Here is a 22,351-nt window from a genome sequence, read left to right on the forward strand (position 1 = left end):
GACGGTGGTCATGGACGGCGACGAACTCGAAGTGGTAGAGGAGTTCGTATACATGGGATCTCTGGTAACCGCCGACAATAACACAAGTAAGGAGGTCCAACGACGTATTCAAGCTGGAAATCGAGCCTACTTTGCCCTTCGCAGGACACTTCTATCCAGGAGCATACGCCGCCGCACGAAACTGACGATGTACAAAACCCTAATTAGACCCGTAGTTCTCTATGGACTCGAAACCGTGACGCTGCTCACAGAGGACATACGCGCACTGGCCGTATTTGAACGGAAAGTGTTGCGGACAATATTTGGTGGAGTACAAACCGAAAGCGGAGTGGCGTAGGTGTATGAACCACGAGCTACAGACACTACTTGGAGAGATTCCCATTGCAAACCTGACGAAGGTCGGGAGGCTACGATGGGCTGGGCATGTCGTGAGGATGCCGGATGACAGCGCGGTAAAATCGGTTCTCTTCAAGGAACCCACCGGCACCAGAAATAGAGGGGCCCAACGTGCTAGATGACTTGACCAGGTTGAAGCGGATCTGCGAATATCGAGACGTCTAGGAAATTGGCGACGAGTAGCCCAGAACCGAGAAGAATGGAGGAAAATTCTTGATACGGCACGAGCCACCACGGCTCTAGGCTGCTGAAGTAAGTAAGTACACTAAAGTCGCTTTTTACGCGGGGGATACGTGCCGCGTAAAAAAACCCCGTATATTCCGGAATCCGCGTAAAAAAAACCGCGTAAATTTCGGAATCCGCGTAAAAAAACCATCGTTAATTTTGCATTCCGAGTGAAGGGGAACCGAAATCCGGGCAAAAAAAATACCGCGTAAATTCCGGAATCCGCGTAAAAAAACCGCGTAAATTCCGGAATCCGCGTAAAAAGCGACCTTAGTGTATATTAAATACTGCAATTTGAGACATTTTCTTTTCCAGGTGAGCAAAAATATATGAATCACACTTACCGACACGCGACACATTACAAGACACAACACTTATCGTTCTTACATAAAATGGACATATTAAAATTTACCTTAAAGGTCGACCGGTTTCAGGTTGTGTTGCCCGTCATCAGGACCCATGTCCAACTGTTTACGATGGTGTTCGTACGCTTTCACGTACTCGTCCCGGAGAGAAGAAAGTCTGCTTTATACTGAGGTTGGTTAGGCTGAAGAGATTTGGTGTTATCGGTGGATAATCTACGTTCATCAACAGCTCAGCAGTATTAACGATGTGTCGCGCCCTTCACAGCAGCCTCCAATACAATGTGATTTTTCCATGTTTGACAACCTCAAACCGACACAGTTCTTTGTAAGTTTCAAGTTCTTTATTAAGCCTGCAAAGGGAGAAACAAAATCTGATTCAGTCTTTCGGCATAGAAAAAATCTATCAAGTCTGAAATTGTTATCATTTATTATATAAACAGACACTTCTAATAACAGAAATAAGTTAGTGCAACATTCATTGCCCACAATATCATCAATGGTTACGTACGTCCAAAAATAATATCATCTGATTTGGTTTTGGTGTGCGAACGGGTTTAGGGGATCTTTTTCAGATTGTAGGTTGCTTTTCATCCTCTCGGAGCAACGAAGTTCGAGTTAAGGATGAGTGATATAATAGGCGACTAAACTGTACGGAAATCTGGGTAGTCCCTTTTGCAATGAGTTCTTCAAACAGCAGGGAAAGGAGACTAATTGTCTGCTTTGGTACTACGCTACGATCAATCTGGATGGATTCTACGATATTACTTAGCAATTTGATTAGTTTACTCCGTGTGGAATGATGAAGCCGAGTGCTCTAAGTTCACTAGAATTTCCGCTACAGTAGACTTGTTTTTAATATAAAATACGATTGCCGATATTCGAAAATTACAACACCGAATAAATGGAGACTATTTGTGGTTATTTGGTTAGACTCTGTCTCTTTTAAATAATCACAACTAGTTTCGTTTCATTAACAGCGATTAAAACTTATATTCTAAAGTACCTGCTCCAGTTACCTAAATACTTAATGCTAAAGTACTGGCGTTTCCAATAACTGTTTCTCAAAATATGGTAGACTTGATTTTCATTGCAGCTTCTATAATATATACGCTTTTTTAAACCATCAATCAGGATACGAGATGACATCAAGTGCAAAGAAAATAAACATTAACATCGACAACTATTTAGACAACACGATTAGTACCCGACCTGTACTCATACTAACAGGGGTAATCAAATTCCTAATCCCGCTAGCTGTCCGTTTCCTGCATCAATCCGAACGAATTATATCTCCTTCAGTTTGCCACGGGGGGCACTAGTCAGGTACGGCAGCTTTTCTAACACACTTCAAATCGACTAACCTTCCCGCCTGTTTACTGGGGCTTTTTAGCCGCCTCTCGTTGACGCTGGGCTTCTCGCTCGGCCACGTCAATTACGCCGATATTCCTGCTCGCGACATAGCCATGAATCACCGAGATTGCGGTCTTGGCGATGGCGACCGGAGCCGAGACAATAGCGAGCAGCTTGAAGGATGACATTCCAAGAACTAAAATGAGAAGTTTTTTACGTTTTAATTTGAACGAAGGATTTAGTAAATTATTTCTACGAACTCAGTGGACCCGGTGTGAAATACAGCAAGTAAAGTGCAGCATAGAACAGTTCATTGAACAGGCACATGAGCCCCAAAACAGTTCGGTTTGTGTAGTAGACGCGCATTATCGGGTTACCGGACATATCAATGAATTTGTGCGATGTCTTTCCTTGTAAAACAGTGCTGAAAAAAATGCATACAATCATTAGTAATAGTTTCGTAAGTTCGCAAATTGACCAGCATTAGTTACGTGTGTAGATAGAACCAGTGACAGGAAACATCGATCGCCATCGACAACTGGAACCAGAACATATACTGGGGATAGAAGTAACTCAGAGTCACCAATAGGCCCATGGTTCCGCAGCGATCCGTTAGCTGATCCAGCATCGCACCGAATTTGGTAGCTGAAAATGTCAATAAGAGTGTCGTCAAACAATGTCTACCTCACAATCAATAATCGATTACAGCTGCGGCATAATAAGAATAAATATCTGATCCACATTATGCAACCCGATTAGTTGCCAACTCTAGCATCGCAGCTATAGTTAAATTAAATTATTTGTTGCTTCTTTCCACTCCACTTACACTGATTGAAGTGTCTAGCCGCATGTCCATCAAGGGCATCCAGCACCACACTAACGATGTAACACCAGGCGGCCACAACATAATTGGTTGGCATATAATAGAAGGAAACGATCGCCAGCACGATTCGAGCATAGCCTAAAACAGAAACATTAACTCCAATTAGTTTTACAGTTCTATGACGTCGTACGCGGGATCACAAAGGGAAAAATCAATTTTACCCCCCTCTACCACCCACAACTCATAAAGCTGGGCACTGTAAATGAGGAACGCGGGGGAAGGACTTTTCTTCGAAAGCTTACCGATCAAATTTGGCACGAAGACGAAAATATTTTCCTCCTCCATCGCTGACGGTTGATGAGTCGAGACTTTTTCTCGTTGATTAATTAGTTTCAGATTAGCACCGAGCCGGTATTCACTTTTCACCGAATAACTGTGACTTGGAGCTATTTTCCACTACCTCTGTGAAAACAACGTCGTTTCGGGACTTCCATTCAAGCGATTTTCGCCTTCGGCATCTGTCGTAGAAAAAGCAGTGCTGCCAGATATGTTCCTTCATGCTGTGTATATTATAGCAGGTTCGGAATTATGATGGTATTCTCGTTTTCTCCACGCATTACCCGCATAAACAAATACCATACACGAATTGTTTCCCATATAGTATCTAAACCATTTATAAAACAGTCACATAACCATTTACATACCATATCAGCTTCAGTTTTGACGATCTAGTTTATAGTAAACTGAGAAATAACCATTTGGTGAACTAGGCGTTAGGTATGGTTACCATTCAAAAACAGCGATTTTCCCGAACATATATTTTTCGATATTATACACGATATGGTAAACTAATAATCCAAAATTTTGTACTAAAACTATTCTTCAAATAGTATAAATATGTTATTTTGCAGTAGTTTCCAGTTGTTCAGGTATCATTTCATGAATGGTATATTTATATTGATTGATATTCTGATAACCGTTCGTGGAATAGTCGTGATATTGTTTTGAATATAAAAATTGTTAGTGGCGATTTCTTTATTTTTCGCAAAATCATGTTTTTGTTTTTCAGCTGCAGATATCATTACTTGCCAGCCATCTTGCACATTTCTTTTTGTGGCTGGTCGTTATTGTATTCTTCCAGGCTGCGAGGGGCGCTGTTTTGCATTTGTCGTCGTGCAATGTGGACTTCAACATCGTTCTGCTCGGAGATACTGGATAGAAAAAAGGATTGTATAAATACTAAAGCCGAAAGATTTGTGACCAATTTGATTACCTTTCATTATAGTTTGACAAACACCTGCGACTACAGCGATTACTGGAAGATATCTCTTCCTTTTTCGATAGAGCTTCAACCGTTGAAGGTGTGGTGGACAAACAGTGCTCACTATCCTATTTGGGGATACTGAATATAAATAGTTTAAGTCATTCAGTTTAGTGCAGTAATAACTGATGAAAGACATTAGGGGTCTTCACATCGAGCTCGTATACGAATACCCAGCCGTAAACTGTGTATCTTCCATTACTCGTCAATGGAGGTGAGTATTTTTACTGCTAGGTATTTGTTTACGAGCTCGACATGAACACCCATATTATCACGAACAGTTTCCATACTTCATTAAGTACAGTTAAAATCCTTACCGCTTCAGCAATGGTTTTTGATTATGCGGGGTACTAATTCAAATGTTGAAGAAAATAATGAAAGCAAAATCGCTTTACATTGTATTTTCGAGAATTTGTTCTTTCGCCTGTTACTATGCGCTGTGCGTCGTGGTCCCCGTGACTCTGTGGTTAGCGATGTTGGTCGGCTAGTTCTCCCACACGGTTGCGATATCGGGTTCGATTCCCGATCGAGTCGAGGATCTTTTCGAGCTAGAAATTTTCTCGACTCAGCACTGGGGCACGGTGTATCGTTGTACTTATCCTACACATGCAAAATGTGCCAAAAAAAAATCGATAACGAATTCTCCCAACTAATCTAGTTGATCGAGACCGCTATTAGCCCCAAGGCTAAGCGTGCGATATTGTATTGTATTGTATGCGCTTTTCAAATCTGCTCGACAGTATCGCCCTTTACGTTGCGCCTTATGTTAATCTGGGGTGGCATATACTGCCAGTTCTGCTTAAAGCGCAAAAGGAGCTGCCATTGTCATCTGCCCGTCGGCTCATCTTACACGCGATAACAAAAAATTACGAAGAACGATACATAACGCCCAACAGCGATCATTAGTTTTTTTCGAGTTACTCCCCAACAAACAATTTTGTCGATATACAGCCTAATAAGCTATTATTCAGTGGATTTTGACTGAACTATAGCTTAACAAGCTGTTATCCACAAAATTGTTTGTTGGGTCGAAACGAAACGCGCATTGTCACCCCTCTACAGAATCACCCTTTATTATACGCCGTGTTTACGTTATTGTATACAAATACGCCTTTTGCTTTTCAGTTTATTTTGTTGACAAATTCGATTCCGCCCATTCAAGTTTCGCCTTTTACTAACGTAAACCTAGAACAGGACGTAACAAGTGGCTTCTAGTTATTTTTCTTTTCTGCTTTATTTATGGATTTTGTGCAGGACATAAATGATCACGTTCAACCATGTTTCAACACGTTCCGGATAGCCCTTCATTCAATAAAGCTGAAAGCAGAGTCTATGTTTATAATATAGAGTCGCGCAAAGATGAAACCAAAGGAACTAAATCAGTGTCAAACGAGGGAACCAATCGAGCAATGTAAATAAACAAGGTGCTAATGTTAGGAGTGGATGAAAAGTGTTGTAATCAACAGTAGCGCTATCATCATCGGCGGCGGCTTCAAGAAACAGTTACCATGACATCGGTCTGATTTAAACTTAATGGACAATGTAGCATGAAGTTTGATAAAATACCACAGACAAACAGACGTACCACGTAATTTGTTTTCGTGGATCAAAATAACGGTCAATTCAAATGAGTTACAGTTATGCGAAGTATTCCCGCCGCAGCGGTTGGTGGCGCTGATGTGCTTTTTTCTGTTGAACTCAGTTGACAATTGTAGCATGCCGTGCTGCCAAAACATCAGAAAGACTGAAAGTTCATCTTTTGCGGAAGACGTCCAGTAGGTGTCGCACAAGTTATTCGGAACCACAATTCGCTTAGAATTTTACATGGAGTGGTACGTCTGTTTGTCTGTGGTAATACTTCAAAAGTAAAAGTTTTTTCAGTTGACTTTCAAGGAGTATAGTAAGGTCAAATATTCGATATATTTTACAAAGTATTTATCGTTGCATTTTCAGGCAACCCTCTATCTATACCACAACTCCTTGACAGCACATTATTGTTTTTGTCTGTCGAAGTGATATGAATATCAAAATATAACCACCAATATCGTATAATGTTACCGGAATATTTCTCTTAAAAATAAAGTTGTCTAGCCCCTAGGAGTATAGTCATTTATTACAATATATTTTTAAATAAATATAATATTTTAACTATTGCAAAATGCCAGGAAGGTTTATGTATGTGCTGAAGCGAGGGGCAAAACAGCTTTTAGGCCGTATGAATAAAAAAAAAGTTTACTCTGCACCTCCCATAAGACTTGCACGGGATGAGTAAAGCAAACGCTTTTATTCAAACGGCTTCTTATCTAAGTTACTCTTATGCTTAGAGTAACTCTAATTGATTTAATATTACTCTGAAATTTAAGATCATTCACATCTTTGATTACCTTGAGAACAAGAAAAATATATGAACGGTGAGACCGAGCAACATTCATGTTTATATTCGCGGTGGGGAAAAAGTGTAAGAATGGATACTCAGAGACACGAAAGTTACTCAGATTTGCTCTCTATTGTTCAGGTTTTCTCAGAAAATTTCATATTTACTCACAGTCTAACCTCTCGGTTAATACACTGTAAATAAATGGTACGATTACTTCAAGTATTTTTGCACTTGATTCAATTCGTCACGTGGCACTGCAAATTGAAGTAATTTCATGTTGATTTCACAATGATTAACATTTTCCAACGAAATTATCTTGCGTTGAAAACTGTTCAATGGAAATCACCATCATATTATAATGAATATCTCTTGTATTTGCACCACTGTTTAAATCAATTGAATTACAGCTGCAATATCAATTGACAAACGTCAGAACCATGAGGCGAAACAAAAATAGTGACGGTGGCGAAAGGCGTAAGCAGCACATTTTCCCCAGAGATAAACAATTTGTTTGAAAGTAAGTTTTATTGAATCTTTGATATTAAAATAACAATAATACAACTCTTTACTTTACAGCTCCTGAAATCGGTTGCACCGACATGATGACAGAAATCATTTTGTAATTAAATTGAAAATCTGAGATTTGAAAAAAATGAAAAAATCTAAAATAAATAACAATCAAAAGATCAAAAGATATATTGTGATTAGCTGATAATATCCAAATGATCGACATTCCTTATCTCAAACATAGGCATTTCAAAAGAGATGATCATAACAACAGAAAGTCAAGTGACTCGCTGTTGATTTTAACGTTCTTTGCATTAACATATTCCAAAAGATTTTCTTTTTACTTCGAAATGTTAGGCAAGTAGTGCGAATTCAACAGCAAATCACCTCACTTCGACGTGGATTTTTTTATAGTGTAGCAAGTTTGCCAGATTTTCCAAATTTTGAAAGCTGAAATGGGAAAAGTATAAACGTTTTGTTGAGTGTATGTAAATATCGCACAGCTCTCTCCCTTTGTCAGAATGAAAAATGTCTCTAGCTCTACTCACTACACTGTAAAAAAAATCACGTCGAAGTGAAGTGATTTGCTGTTGAATTCGCACTACTTGCCGAACATTTCAAAGTGAAAAGAAAATTCTTCGAAACATGTTAATGCAAAGAACGGTGAAATCAACAGCAAATCACTTGATTTTCTGTTGTTATGTTCATCTTTTTTGATATTCTTATGTTTGAGATACGAAATGTTGGTCATTTGGATATTATCTGCTAATCACAATAAATTTAAAAGGTTTCTGTTTATTTTAGATTTTTCAATTTTATTTTATTCTAGGTTTTCAATTTGTTTACAAAATGACCACTGTCGCTGTGTCGGTGTATTCGAATTCAGGATCTGTAAAAGAGTTGTTTTATTATTATTTTATTAATATCAAAGATTCAATAGAACTTACTTCCAAACAAATTTTTAATCTCCGGGGAAAATGTGCTGCTTGCGCCTTTCGCCATCGCGACTATTTTTGTTTCGTTTTATGTTTTTGACGTTTGTCAATTGGAATCGCAGCTGTAATTCAATTGATTTGAACAGTGGTGCAAATTCAAGAGATATTCATTATAATATGATGGTGAATTCCATTGAACAGTTTTCAACGCAAGATCATATCATTAGAAAGTGTTAATCATTGTGAAAACAACACTAAATCACTTCAATTTGCAGTGTGACGTGACGAATCGAGTCAAGTGCAAAAACACTTGAAGTAATCGTATCATTTAATTACAGTGTAGGTAAACAAAATTCGCATCGCTGAATTGAAAAACTATCTGTAGCATCTGCAAAGTTGCTTGACACAAAACTGAAAACGTAACTTTCTGCGACGTTCTGCTCTGGCGATTCAAAACATACTTGTTTTATGATTTTCAATAAAATGGAAGGTAAATTAGTGTTGTTTAAGTATCAACTCTGTTAAAAGTTTTCTGGATTTCAGATTTAAATCAACTATCCCAAACTTCCAACCAACCTTTTTTTTTTTGACGTTGACTAAATTCTATATCGAAGTTAGGCCCCTGAATTTGAAAATCTAGTAATTCAACCAGGGAAATCCAGAGAAAAGTGGTCAGGTTTTGAGCGCTTATTTTGCAGTCATCTATAATCAGGTTTTCGAGGTTTTGGCATCAATCGATCAGAAATTCTTTTACGGTTAAATTTATGTAACAAAAAACAAACTATTGTTTGAGATACACTATTGAAAAATTGGTAATAAATATCGATTGTCTAAATCATACCGCGCAGCCAATCACTACCTCTCTTCCCAAGCACAGTCGACACTAACGGATACAATCGATCTGACTTTGTTGTTATTATTGTTGTCACTTTCTGTTTCCGATGTTTATGTTGCTGCTAGCGGAAAAAACCTTGCAAATATGCATCTTTTTGTTGGTGTTAATTTTACAACAGCGGCCGGCGCCCCATCATTCTGATTCCAAAACCGCACCAGTGACATGCGGACGCTAGGTGTTAGCAGCTGAAAGGAGGAAAGACAAAATAGTACCGGTCATCTCGTGCCGGTTTCACCCGTTATGCTGGTGGCTACTACAAAATACTAAAATGGCTGGAATTCTGGACGGAAACCAGTAAACAAGAAATCGGCAACTGGCACCTTTTGGTGCCTCGCAGTTTTATAATAGAATCGGTTAGTTGAATTTTATGTTTTACAATTGCTGCTGCTAGCGGAAAAAAAACCTTGCAAATGTTTATGTTGATGTTAATTTCACGACAGCGCTAGGTGTTAGCAGCTGAAAGGAGGAAAGACAAAATAGTACCGGTCATCTCGTGCCGGTTTCACCCGTTATGCTGGTGGCTGTTAGTAATAAATGGCTACTGCAAAATACTAAAATGGCTGGAATTCTGGACGGACTAACCAGTAAACGAGAATAATCGGCAACTGGTACCTTTTGGTGCCTCGAAATTTTGTTGCAGATGTTTTGTAAAAGAAGCGTTGCAATTCCCTCTACTATTTGCTTCAATGGAATATTTTTTTTTTATAAGAATACGGTAGTCAACGTCATGCGGTCGTGTCTTGAATACCACCCTCCTCCTTTTTTTTTCTCTCCTTTTTATGGCGCAGACCAGATGATCCATAAATGCCAGAACTGTCAAGTACATGTTATTCCAATTTTTGTAGCTCGAAATGACGGTTGATAGGCAAATTCTTGATTGAAGCTTTTCGTGTGGTTTTGTTATCAAATATTTTATATAAGTGTATTAATATTTGTTATGAATATCGACCTCACTGTAACTGTGGTGACTCCATCAGTCATTCCCGTCTCTAAGAGAAAGTTGGTGATCTGCGTATATTGGTCTTGTTGTTGATTTTTAAGGATGCTTGTAAATTTGGTTTTGTCGGCGAGAGTTGGAAATTTATTTCTTATGATCGAGTGTTTCCTGCAGTCGAATAAAATGTGTATAAGGTTCTCTTGTTCGTTACATACCTCACAAAGGTCGTTCGGAATCAGGTTCCATTTGTGGAGTCGGTCTTTCGTGGCTGTATGGAAGGTTCGTATTCTACACATTAGGAATGTCTGTTTTGTAGTTAGCGTCATTTTATCGTACTATGGTCGTTCTTTAACCGCCTCCATGATTTCGAAGTGGGGCTTTCCTTTTTCTTCGGATGCTATTTTGTATTCATTGTCCCATTCTTTAAATATTTCGGTTTTAAAACTGACTAACCCGTCACCTATTGTTAATTGATAGTTTTCAAAAGTCGTTCTTTTTATTCCTAGTTTCGCTGCGGTGTCTTCTCTGTCATTACCCAAGATGTTTGTGTGTCCTGGAACCCACTGTATAACCAGATCCTCGAACCTATTGCATTGAATCATTGAGAAGAATTATTGTACTAAATAGTTATTAGGGTTGTTATTTTGTGAGATTTCACAGCTGCTTTTAGAGTCTGTAAAAATAACTGTTTTAAATTTGTATTGTTTTATGGCATATTCAACTGCTTCTATTATTGCGACAAGTTCTGCATTTGTGATTGTGAAATTGGGATTTAATTTATGACTAAATGACGTTTGTGTTTGCTGATCATAAAAACCATATCCTACTCCTTCTATGGTTTTTGATCCATCTGTATAAATTTTGTAATAGTTTGCGTATTTATCTGTGATTAATTCCTTCACTATTGCATTTTGTTTGTAAAGTGGTGTATGTTTTTTGATCGATGGAATTACAGGAACTATTCTAGGTGTTTCTTCGACAATTATAGTAGATGTAGAATTCGGATTTGTTTTACATTGGAGGATGAGGTAGTTGTTAGTATTAGCAAGTTCTTCTGAAAATGTTGTAAATTTCGGACTATGTTCTGATGTAATCAAGTCCCATAAATGGGTTGTGATAGGGCTAATGGCAAAGAAGAGAGTTTTAAGTATTTTCTTGAACGTTATGTATTCGGCCCTAAACTTCATTGGAAATTCTCCTGCTTCCGCGTAAATTACTTGGATCGGTGTTGATTGTAATAGTCTCAATGCAGTTCTGATGGATAGATTTTGAATTTTTTCGATTTTTTGAAAGTCTGTTTTAGATGCTGCTGAGTATATTAAAATGCCATAGTCTAATTGAGATCTTACTATTGATTTATGGATTTGCAGTAATGTTTTGGGGTGGCTTCCTCCCTTCTTTCTACTCAACATTTTGAGAATATTTATTTTCTTTTTTGCTTTGGCAACCGTGTATGTTATATGTGTTTTATAGTTGAGTTTTTGGTCTGTCCAAATTCCAAGGTATTTATGGTAAGGAACTATTTCGATTTGTTCATCTTTGATTTTAATAATTATGTTGTCTGAGTAGTTTTTTGAAAGTACTACTGCTGCGGATTTTGTTGGGTTTATTTTCAGGTCTAGTGAGCTGTTTCGTCTATTATGTTAAGAATATCATTCATTTTGTTTTGTGTTTCAATTAAGTTGTTTCCTTCTGCATAGACGACGAAATCATCGGCGAACTGTATCAGTTACCATCTTCAGTTACTTCGTGTAGTTTAGTCGAATAGATGTTGAAGAGGATTGGGGAAATGGGACAACCTTGAGGCAATCCTTTTGCGTCGTTCTTTTAATTATTGTGCCGTCGTTCATCAAGAGTTCAACTTTTCTTTTATTGAGATATGCGTATAACCAATCAATCATTTCAGGTGGGAATTGTTTTTCCTTCAAAATTTTTAGGAGTTTTTCTACGTTTACATTGTCGAATGCTTTTGTCAGGTCGAGGAACGTACAGATTGCGTATTGTTTTTTATTTTTAGTCAAATTGATCTTAGATGTTAATACATTGACGCAATTGATCGCTGAAACCCTGCGCCTGAAGCCAAAGGAGTATTTAGGAAGAACATTATTGGTTTCTATGAAGTTTACCATTTCTTTTTTTATTTTTATATTTATAGTTTTAAGAAATACAGGGATAAGGCAGATCGGTCTATAAGAATCTGGTTTATTTTCGTCTTTTCCTGGTTTGAGGATTGGTGTGATTTTAATGGTATTCCAACTTTCTGTTCTGTTTGGGATTTGTTTTGTATTTTGTTTCATTGATTTTATTACAAAATGTTTCTGATAGTTCTTTGTATATTGAAGATTATTATTTTGTGATCTCCACTAATTTCGTTGTTCAGAACTGACCATTCGGTTTTATATGCTAAAGTCGAAGAGACGATTGTGAGGTCTATAGCAGATGGTGTTGTGTCAGGTGGTCTGATCATCGTAGGGTCTCCGTCATTCATTATAATTAAATCTCTGGCTTCTAGCAATTCCATCAGTAAGTCCCCTCGAGGTCAGTACTTGTTTGTGTTATTCCACACTGGGTGGTGTGCATTAAAGTCACCTGCAATAATAGTTTCAGTTCCTGTTTTTTTCTATAAAGTCGAGAAGTTTGATTAACGGACTTTTGATTTGGTTGTTATTGATTGGGGATGGTGGGATATAAATCGATATGATGTTGAGTGGGCTGTCAGTGGTGTTTATGATTTGTAGGGCTATTGCTTCTATTGGTTGGTAGTGATGTCCAAATTTTCCAATTATTCGATTATTGAGTAATCGAATAACTTTAAGCCGCTAAGTAATCGATACGATTAATCGCGCTTGCCTATTCGATTAATTGACCATTTACGATTAATCGACAAAATTTCCAACTTCAAAATCTCTTCAAGCCCTTGAGACTTCGTAGTCGCGAATAATTTAAACCGGAAACAGTAATAACTCCACTGAAATCTCAGTATAAAACTTTACTGAAATCTCGGCATCATTGCTGTCACCTGCGTCGTCGATTGTTTTTAACTTGTGTATAATCCAACGCTGGCATGCTGAAGCTGACAAGAAACTGTGCGGTGCAGTATTTGAATTTAATCAAAACAGCTAGACAGTGGGTAGCAATAGTGACAAAAGTGAAAATTTTGAATCGCATTGGCGGACAGCAGCAAATTGTTTCGTCTTCTGTGCAGTAGCAGAAACTGGCGGTTCAACGCAGTATCCAGTTGGTAACAAGGAACTCCACCATTTCCGTTAAAAAATGAAGTATGTTCGCCAATCGCTTCAACGATTTTGTCGCCCCCACAGCCAGCGAATCAACAGCAGTACCCTGATTCCGGTGCTAGTTTTCGGTAGCGGTATCCAGTGTAAACTTGCCACAGTACCGTGGAGTGGGCTGAAATTGATCAGTGGGGTGAAATTGCTCACCTGAAAATTCATGATAAAAAAAAATCCAAAGATATTGCTCTTACAACACTAGGCAATGTTAACGTGTTCTTAAACGCAACTTTTGCATGATTCACATACCTGTCAAAGTTAACCATTGCATGCCCGGTGTAATTTTTCATATTTTCGAAAAATTCTTCTAACTCAGTCAAAGCTCAATCAAATTTGATCAAACAAGTTTCCAAATAATAAAAAAAAGTATTGAATTTACTTAGAGTAAACTTAGTTGAGGGTTAATTACGTTAAATTTGGAGAAGTGAGTAAAGTTTGATAAAAGCTCAAAAAATGTAATATCATTAAAGAAATACTGATGAATTCGCAGGAAACCACAAAGATTTTATTTCAAAGCTAGTTTTTGAGCTTTTGCAACAAACCGCATTGAAATCGGTCTAATGACGATCAAATAAGAGCAATTTTAGCAACAAGCAGCTCGTGAACCAGAATAAACAAATTTTAACCTGAAATATCGTTATTTTTGTTTCCAAACTAGCTGTTTATGATATATTTCAATACAGAAATCATCATTAATCTTGAGCAAATCGAAAAAAAGCACATTGCCAAAATTCGTGTCAGTAATCGACGCAGGTAATCGATTAATTCGGTTATTCAGTGGGAGATAATCGATGACAAAATATTCGATTATTACGCAGTCTAATCGATTAATCGATTAACCGAACGATTACCGGACATCACTATTGGTTGGATGTCTGGGAGTTTAATTTCTTTGGACATTATTTCGTGTTTGACTAAGATTGCTACACCACCATATCCTTGGTCTCTGCTTCTTTTGATGAATTTAAATCCAGGGAAATTGAATGTTTCATCTGGTTTTATTCAGATTTCTGATAACATGGCTATGTCTATGTCGTGTTTATGAAGTAGATTCATGAGTAGTGAACGATTTGCTGGGGGTCTTATGCTATTAATGTTATTTTGAAGTATGTTCAAGTTCCGTGTGTTAGCCATTATTGTTTATAGGATCAGGGATTTGTTCGGTATTTGGGTTCATTAGCTGTGTTAATTCTTCCCCTATATTTATTAGAAGTAGGTCTATTGCTCTGTTCGGGTTGTTTCTGTCTACCGTGTGTTCAACTATTTTCTTCTGAATTTCCTTTCTCTTTATCTTTAGCGTTATTTTTTCAAAGTTCAGTTGTTTTAAGATTTCTGTTCTAATTTGGTCGACAACTTGTACAAGCTCTTCTTTGGTGATATAGTTAAGTGATTTATTAGTTCTATGATCATTGGAGACTTGTGGGTATATGTCTTGAGTGTTGTTTATGTTTTGTGATTCAACTATTGTATTTAGGGTAGGTAGAGGGGGAAGAGTGTATTGGATTGTAATCGTAGATTGGTTTGGGATGGTTTTCTGTAAAATTTCTCTGCTTCTTGAAAAGTAAGTTTATCGTGTGCCATGGTTTTGTTTATGTTGTTTTGTCTGATACGTTCTTTACAGTTTTTGTCAAATGTCTTATGTGGTTCTTTACAGTGGAAACAGATGATATTTAGTGATGTACAAGTTTTTGATTCGTGACCGTCGAGTGAACAATTGCTACATTTGGTGGTACTAGATTTGCACGCATTGGTTTTATGGCCATATCTTAACCATTTCAAGCAGTATCTAAGGGGAAAAATACAGACATCTACTTTGGTCGGTATTCCATAAATTTTTACCTCTGTTGGAAGTTTTTCTTCTTCCGCGTAAATTTTTATTGAGTATGTGGGTTGCAGTTCGTTTTTATCAGGATTTGTTTTAACCATTTTTTTAATTCTTTCTATTTTATTAATTTTAATGTGACTTTCAAGGTTTTCGATGATTTCTGTTTCTGGGATTGTTGGAGGAACATTCCTGATGACGCCTATTCTTTCTTTGAACATGTTCGGTACAAAAACCTTATATTTAAAGGAATCTTGGAGCATTTTGGAATTAATCAGTGGTTCGGCATGTCTTGGGTTAGAGAACGTGATTTTGTAGCGGTATCTTCCTGCTGGTTTTAATTCAGTATATTGATTGATTTTAAGACTGTAGAATGCGAGCAACTTCCATAATGTGTTTCCATATCTGTTCATTACTGTCATTGTTCAGATCTATTGGTTCTATGAAAAAGGTTTTATAGGTCTTATTAGTAATCCAGTCATCTGCTTGTTTGTTATTTGTGTTATTTCTTTTTTTCTTGTCTCTGGGTTTGGTTTTTGAGTCGTTTTTCAGTTTAATTTTTTTCAACGTAGTATTTTCTTCGTCACTGTCCATTTTACGTCATCCTGAGATTATATCTTCATGTGCTGATTCATAGCCGGTCCCTGACTCTTCGTCGTCTTGATTTTGTCCTCGAGGATCTGGTAGTGAGATCCCCGACCTTTCGTTTGTTCTTTTTTGCATCCAACGAGGCCCTTTCCAGACCCCGTATTAAAAAGACCTACCTCTCAGACCACGAAAAATCTCCCGAAATCGAGAAATCGTGGAATCGGTTGTAGTAACTGTTAGTCGATTTACACTTTTTTACAAAATGCTTCTGTATTTTAAAAAAAAAACACCACTTTAAGCTTCGATCAAAATTTTTTAAGATGGCGGAAAAAAATCTTTTAGCAAACACGCGGTTTGTACTCAACTTCGTTCTGGCTTTATTTCACCTCTTTACTGCGCGAATGTTAGCGGGAGAATGCCAACCAACCTTGTGAGGCTGAAAACGATCCGGCCGAAATAAAACTTCACGGTTGCGATATATGTGGTAGAAATTTTAAATTGAAGGGTCACCTTAAGGAACACATTCGCATTCATACGGGAGAGAAACCCTTTTAATGTGACTAGTGCGGCATGCTCTTCAGAATTAGCAGCAGTCTTGAATTACATGTGCTAAATCATATCGGCGAGCGGCGACATGTTTGTGAGAAGTGCGGTAAAGGATTCTTTCTCAAAACCCAATTAACGGTTCGTGAGAAATGTCACACCGACGAAAAACCATTCCATTGCGATGTATGTGGCAAATCATTCTTGACTAAATCCTATCTTACACAGCACCAACGTATTCACACAAACCAAAAAGACTATGAATGTAACGTCTGTGGAAAACTTTTCTATACAAAGAATCGTTTGAGTCTACACAGTGGGGTTCACACCGGGAAAAGACCAGTTAAACGCGGTAAATAAATGCTATTTGAAAATTAACTATGTTACAAGCTGTTTAAATTTCAGATTCAAAAACCAAAGACGATCCGGCTAGCATAAAACCCTACGTTTGCGATATATGTGGTAGAAGTTCTAGCATAAAAAAAATCACCTCACGGAACACATTCGCATTCATACGGGAGAGAAACCCTTTGAATGTGAGCACTGCGGAATGCTCTTCAGGACTAGCTGTCTTAAATTACATATGCCACAGCATACCGGCGAACGGCCACATGTTTGCAAGCGGTGCGGTAAAGGATTCATACGCAGATACCAATTCACGTGTCATGAGAAATGTCACATCGAGGAAAATCCTTCAAATGTGATGTGTGTGGCAAAGGATTCACAACTAAAACCAACCTTAGTCAGCACAATCGTATTCACACAAACCGGAAAGAGTACGAATGTAACTTCTGTGGTAAACAGTTCTATACAAAGTCTCATTTGATTCTACACACTCGGGTTCACACCGGAGAAAGACCATTCAAATGCGATTTATGTGATAAACCATTTAGTGCAAACAGCGCACTCAAAAAGCATCGGCTGAAAAATCACACATATGCGCTGATGAAAAGGATGAATGCGACAAACAATTCTTTGCCAGCTGCACAAAAACTTTGCCAGCTTAAACAAAAACAAACCAACTCATGCTGGAGAACGGCCGTACAAGTGCCCGGTTTGGGGTAAGATGGTTTCCAGAAGCCCTGACATCTGTGGCAAGGAATATAGGACCAGCAAAACGATGAAGCGTCATCGGCTCCACATTCACATCAACGTTAAGTGTGAGGTATGTGGAAAAGGATTTCACAATAGTAGACAGTAACCTCGTCCAGCACAACTCATGTTGTGGTAAAGAGGGTACACATCAGTGCAATGTTTGCGATAAATGTTTCCACTGTTCAAATCAATGAACAAACGATTCTGGTGCCTAATGAAATAGGAAATCGACGCACTTGATAGCTACGATATATTAAAAATATATAATAAAAGGAAAATAATCGATTTATTTATTTAAAGAGTATAATTCAAGCGAAAAGAGTATTGAACCACTACTAAATGTTTACTGTAGTGTAAATCATAGTTATAACCTGGGTTTGCCGGATTCACTAAATTTTGAAAGCTGAAATGGGAAAAGCATAAACGTTTAGTTGGGTGTATGTAAATATCGCACAGCTCTCTCCACTTGTCAAAATGAAAAATGATAGCTGTACTTTCTAGAGCAGGGAAACCAGATATGCAGATTTGTCTGCAAAACGCAGATTTTTAGGGTTCTTGTGCAGTTCACAGATATTTGCAAATTTTCAATAGTTTCCGCAGGTTTTATCAGGGTCTCCTTATATTTGCGCAGATTTTCTTAAAATGTGGGCAGATTTTTGCTGCGCGAGCGAAATTTTTTCGAATGACAAATAGATTTTTTCAGATTTCAAGCAGATATTTCCGGTTTTTCGAGCAGTTGCAGACATTTTTCAAAAATATCTGGCATCTCTGCTCTAGAGGTAAACAAAATTCTCATCGCAGAATTAAAAACTATCTGTAGCATCTGTAAAGTTACTTGACAAAAAACTGAAAACGTAACTTTCGCGTCTTTCTCCTTCGACGATCGAAAACATAATTGTTTTATGATCTTCCATAGAATGGAAGGTAAATTAGTGTTGTTTAAGTATTAACTCTGTTACAAGTTTTCCGGTTTTCAGATTTGAACCAACTATCCCAAACTTCCAACCAACCTTGTGAGGCTGAAAACGATCCGGCCGGAATGAAACTTCACGGTTGCGATATATGTGGTAGAAGTTTTAAATTGAAGGGTCACCTTAAGGAACACATTCGCATTCATACGGGAGAGAAACCCTTTAAATGTGACCAGTGCGGCATGCTCTTCAGGGTTAGCAGCGGTCTTAAATTACATCTGCTATATCATATCGGCGAGCGGCGACATGTTTGCGAGAAGTGCGGTAAAGGATTCTTTCTCAAAACCCATTTAACGGCTCATGAGAAATGTCACACCGACGAAAAACCATTCCATTGCGATGTATGTGGCAAATCATTCTTGACTAAACCCTATCTTACACAGCACAAACGTATTCACACAAACCAAAAAGACTTTGAATGTAACGTCTGTGGAAAACTTTTCTATACTAAGAATCGTTTGAATCTACACAGTCGTGTTCACACCGGGGAGAGACCAGTTAAACGCGGTAAATAAATGCTATTTGAATATTAACTATGTTACAAGCTGTCTAAATTTCAGATTCAAAGGCCAAAGACGATCCGGCTAGCATAAAACCTTACGTTTGCGATATATGTGGTAGAAGTTTTAGCATAAGAAATCACCTCACGGAACACATTCGCATTCATACGGGAGAGAAACCCTTTGAATGTGAGCACTGCGGAAAGCTCTTCAGGACTACCAGCTGTCTTAAATTACATGTGCTACAGCATACCGGCGAACGGCCACATGTTTGCAGGTGGTGCGGTAAAGGATTTATACGTAGATACGATTTAACGGATCATGAAAAATGTCACCTCGAGGAATATCCTTTTAAATGTGATGTGTGTGGCAAAGGATTCACAACTAAAGCCAACCTTGGTCGCCACAAACGTATTCACACAAACCGGAAAGAGTACGAATGTAACTTCTGTGGTAAACAATTCTATGCAAAGTCTCATTTGATTCTCCACACTCGGGTTCACACCGGAGAAAAACCATTCAAATGCGATCTATGTGATAAACCATTTAGCGCAAACAGCGAGCTCAAAAAGCATCGGCTAAAAAATCACACAAATGCGTTGATGAATGGGATGAATGCGACAAACAATTCTCTGTCAGTGGCAAATCAAACAAACACAAACCAACTCACGCTGGAGAAATAACCGAACTCGGTTTGTGGTAAGTTGATTTCCGAAAGAAACAGTTTGACGGATCACAATCGCATCCACGCTGGGGATAGACCCTACGTGTGTGACATTCGCTGCAAGGAATATAGGACTAGCAAAACGATAAAACACCATCGGCTCTTCATTTACACCAGCGTGGAACCAGTTTGAGGTAGGTATGTGGAAAGGGATTTCTTAACAGTAGACAGCAATCTCGTTCAGCACAACTCATGTTATGGTAAAGAGGGTACACAGCAGCGCAACGTTTGCGATAAATGTTTCCATTATTTAAATTAAAGAACAAAAGATAGTGGTGCCTTCTGAAATGGGAAATCGACACACTTAATAGCTACGCTAAAGTAAAAATAAATTGTCAAACGGAAAATAATCGATTTTTGCATTTATAGTTAGTTAAGCCTGTAGTACACTCTTTGACCGAGCGTCAGATATTTGTCTCTTTTTGACAGATAAAAATTTGGTCAAAATAATTATTTGTAACTCTCCGATTTTAACATGGGGCAAACACGGGCAAACAACAACCATGATGTCAAATAAATTTGAACATTATGTCAGAAGGTCAAATATTTGACCATTAGACAAAGAGTGTACTACAGGCTTAATGGTCAAGTATTTGACCTTCTGACATAATGCTCAAGTTTATTTGACATCATGGTTGTTGTTTGCCCGTGTTTACCCCATGTTAAAATTGGAGAGTGACAAACAATTATATTTGACCAAATTTTTATCTGTCAAAAAGTGACAAATATTTGACGCTCGGTCAAAGAGTGTTATACAGGTGTAACCCGCAGTAGGAGATTTGCTTATGATCAGATGTTTAGGTCATCGAACTTAGCTAGCGCAGGGAAATTCTTGTTAGAAAATCTAAACGCAAGCATGCGACAAAGTACAAGAGTCAAGGCCATGCAAGGGACAAGTGTTTTTACTCTATCCTTTCTTACCTCATACAGCGTGCGCAAGAGAATGTAGAATAAAAATAGATTCATGTGTGTGAAGTAGGAGAAAAACTCCAGTTGCCGAGGACAAATGTATACGCGTGTGGATAACTTGTATACCAGTACGCACGCACAATTGCATAGATTGTTCTAAGGTAGGATCAAAATACGCACTCACAGCAAAAGGAATAGCAAATGCGCAAGCGCGAGTTCAGTAACCACGGGAGGCTTATAAGACCTCTGACTAGGCTATCTCATTCTTACATATACTAATAATAGATTTGGGAATCAAATTTTCTGTATAAAAACCCAAGAAATTTAAATACAATTTAGTCTACTCTTGGAATCAGTGTTGCGTTCATCTTTATTCGAACTCATTCTTGGTGGTTCTGCCTGGTAAGTCTTCAGTCGAGAAATCTTCAGATTTGAATGTTTCCCAAACGTTCGCAGTAAGAATCATAGATTCCCACTGGAAGTTTAGAAATTCATTCTCACTCGTTGATTCTCCCGCACGGAAGATAACGGATAATTGTCTCTAACTCTCGTTCTCTGCGCGTTCCATTAGGAATAAGCAAGAAGGCAGTAAGGACAACTATCCTGATTAAGGGCATTCGCTAGTTGCGCAACATCCGAGAGAACTCCTGTAGGTGCCGGCTCGAGCTCACAAGACCATTCCTTCGCACGGTCGAGTAAGAGCGTCGGGCGCTTACAACAGGCTTTAAGCCTGTAGTACACTCTTTGTCTAATGGTCAAATATTTGACCTTCTGACATAATGGTCAAATTTATTTGACATCATGGTTGTTGTTTGCCCGTGTTTGCCCCATGTTAAAATTGGAGAGTGACAAACAATTATCTTTGACCAAATTTTTTTCTGTCAAAAAGTGCCAAATATTTGACGCTTGGTCAAAGAGTGTAATACAGGCTTTAGAGTATAATTTAGGTGAAAAAAATATTCGATAGATACTAACTATTTACTATTTTGTAAATCATAGTTATAACAAGCGTTGGACGAATATGACTCAATTGTCGTTTGATCTTGTAGTATATAACTAATGATTTGTGCATCATAAGGAGCAAGAACCAATAATAAAAAGGAAACTGGCACCAGCGTTCACATAAAGACATCATTAAGACAAGATTTTGAAAGAGGAGGGATACTTGTTGAGCCCCTTGCACAGCGACAACATCATAGACGTAAAGACAACATCATCGACGTAAAGATATTGAAAACAAACTGTCATCCTTTTATATTTCCGGTTTCTTGAATAGAATGATTCTTGTTTATTCTTTCAAACTAAAACCATGTGCTCTGGTTTCCTTCCGCGATCCTTGCGATAATTTGTCCATTGCGACTATTCCGACAGGTTATGTGTTCCAGCCATTTTTTTTCTCGTAAGGATTAGTTTTGCGAAGTGAAATAAACAGGTTTTTTGCTTCGAGCGTTGTTTTAAACGGGACGTTTTTCGTAAGTCGTGTGTGAAAAACAGTTGATTTTTTTTTCTCTGGACTTTGCGAAAATGGATTGGGCGAGAGTTGTAACGAACGCACGCATATTTGCCGGCAGACCGGTCATGTTAGAATATAAAGATTTCCTTTGTTTCAATGAGCCGAATCGTAGGCGGTCATTCAACGAGTCATTTGAGCGATAAGAAAAGGGTCTTGAATAGATTTAATAATTGAATAGGTTCTCTTCATTTAGAAATTGCAGGTATATAATTATCCGACCGACCCTTTGTGCGGGTGCCAGGTTAGAAGCAGGTATAGGATTTTC

The 22,351-nt window shown here is 38.0% G+C and overlaps 3 protein-coding genes across 3 annotated transcripts; 2 read left to right on the top strand and 1 right to left on the bottom strand.

Moving 5' to 3' along the window:
- Nucleotides 1–1,396: 1,396 nt before the first annotated feature.
- On the bottom strand, nucleotides 1,397–3,691 carry LOC129729827 (CDP-diacylglycerol--inositol 3-phosphatidyltransferase). The gene is made up of 5 exons (XM_055688667.1): nucleotides 3,462–3,691; nucleotides 3,163–3,297; nucleotides 2,828–2,981; nucleotides 2,597–2,760; nucleotides 1,397–2,532 (listed from the first exon to the last, which is right to left on the bottom strand). The coding sequence occupies exons 1-5, from the start codon at nucleotides 3,502–3,504 to the stop codon at nucleotides 2,360–2,362; spliced, it is 669 nt and encodes a 222-aa protein (XP_055544642.1). The 5' UTR covers nucleotides 3,505–3,691; the 3' UTR covers nucleotides 1,397–2,359.
- A 12,710-nt stretch (nucleotides 3,692–16,401) lies between these two features.
- LOC129729205 (zinc finger protein 502-like) lies at nucleotides 16,402–17,473 on the top strand. The gene is made up of 3 exons (XM_055687695.1): nucleotides 16,402–16,726; nucleotides 16,780–16,836; nucleotides 17,060–17,473. Exons 1-3 carry the CDS (start codon nucleotides 16,402–16,404, stop codon nucleotides 17,437–17,439), a joined length of 762 nt encoding a protein of 253 aa, XP_055543670.1. The 3' UTR covers nucleotides 17,440–17,473.
- Nucleotides 17,474–18,252: 779 nt separating this feature from the next.
- On the top strand, nucleotides 18,253–20,925 carry LOC129729826 (zinc finger protein 239-like). Its single transcript, XM_055688666.1, has 3 exons — nucleotides 18,253–18,393; nucleotides 18,447–18,947; nucleotides 19,001–20,925. Exons 1-3 carry the CDS (start codon nucleotides 18,372–18,374, stop codon nucleotides 19,621–19,623), a joined length of 1,146 nt encoding a protein of 381 aa, XP_055544641.1. The 5' UTR covers nucleotides 18,253–18,371; the 3' UTR covers nucleotides 19,624–20,925.
- Nucleotides 20,926–22,351: the final 1,426 nt, after the last annotated feature.

This window comes from Wyeomyia smithii, chromosome 3 (genome assembly GCF_029784165.1).
Source record: "Wyeomyia smithii strain HCP4-BCI-WySm-NY-G18 chromosome 3, ASM2978416v1, whole genome shotgun sequence".
Lineage (NCBI taxonomy): Eukaryota > Metazoa > Arthropoda > Insecta > Diptera > Culicidae > Wyeomyia > Wyeomyia smithii.

What these genes read in the sequence shown, in the direction of transcription:
- LOC129729827 (XM_055688667.1), bottom strand. Translation starts at nt 3,504, where the DNA reads ATGGAGGAGGAAAATATTTTCGTCTTCGTGCCAAATTTGATCG. An exon ending in CTTCGTGCCAAATTTGATCG is followed by an intron (nt 3,298 to 3,461) that starts GTAAGCTTTCGA and finishes TTTCTGTTTTAG; the next exon opens with GCTATGCTCGAATCGTGCTG. An exon ending in CACTGGTTCTATCTACACAC is followed by an intron (nt 2,761 to 2,827) that starts GTAACTAATGCT and finishes CATTTTTTTCAG; the next exon opens with CACTGTTTTACAAGGAAAGA.
- LOC129729205 (XM_055687695.1), top strand. Translation starts at nt 16,402, where the DNA reads ATGCTCTTCAGAATTAGCAGCAGTCTTGAATTACATGTGCTAAATCAT. An exon ending in GAAAAGACCAGTTAAACGCG is followed by an intron (nt 16,727 to 16,779) that starts GTAAATAAATGC and finishes TTTAAATTTCAG; the next exon opens with ATTCAAAAACCAAAGACGAT. An exon ending in CTACGTTTGCGATATATGTG is followed by an intron (nt 16,837 to 17,059) that starts GTAGAAGTTCTA and finishes TGTCACATCGAG; the next exon opens with GAAAATCCTTCAAATGTGAT.
- LOC129729826 (XM_055688666.1), top strand. Translation starts at nt 18,372, where the DNA reads ATGATCTTCCATAGAATGGAAG. An exon ending in GATCTTCCATAGAATGGAAG is followed by an intron (nt 18,394 to 18,446) that starts GTAAATTAGTGT and finishes TCCGGTTTTCAG; the next exon opens with ATTTGAACCAACTATCCCAA. An exon ending in GGAGAGACCAGTTAAACGCG is followed by an intron (nt 18,948 to 19,000) that starts GTAAATAAATGC and finishes TCTAAATTTCAG; the next exon opens with ATTCAAAGGCCAAAGACGAT.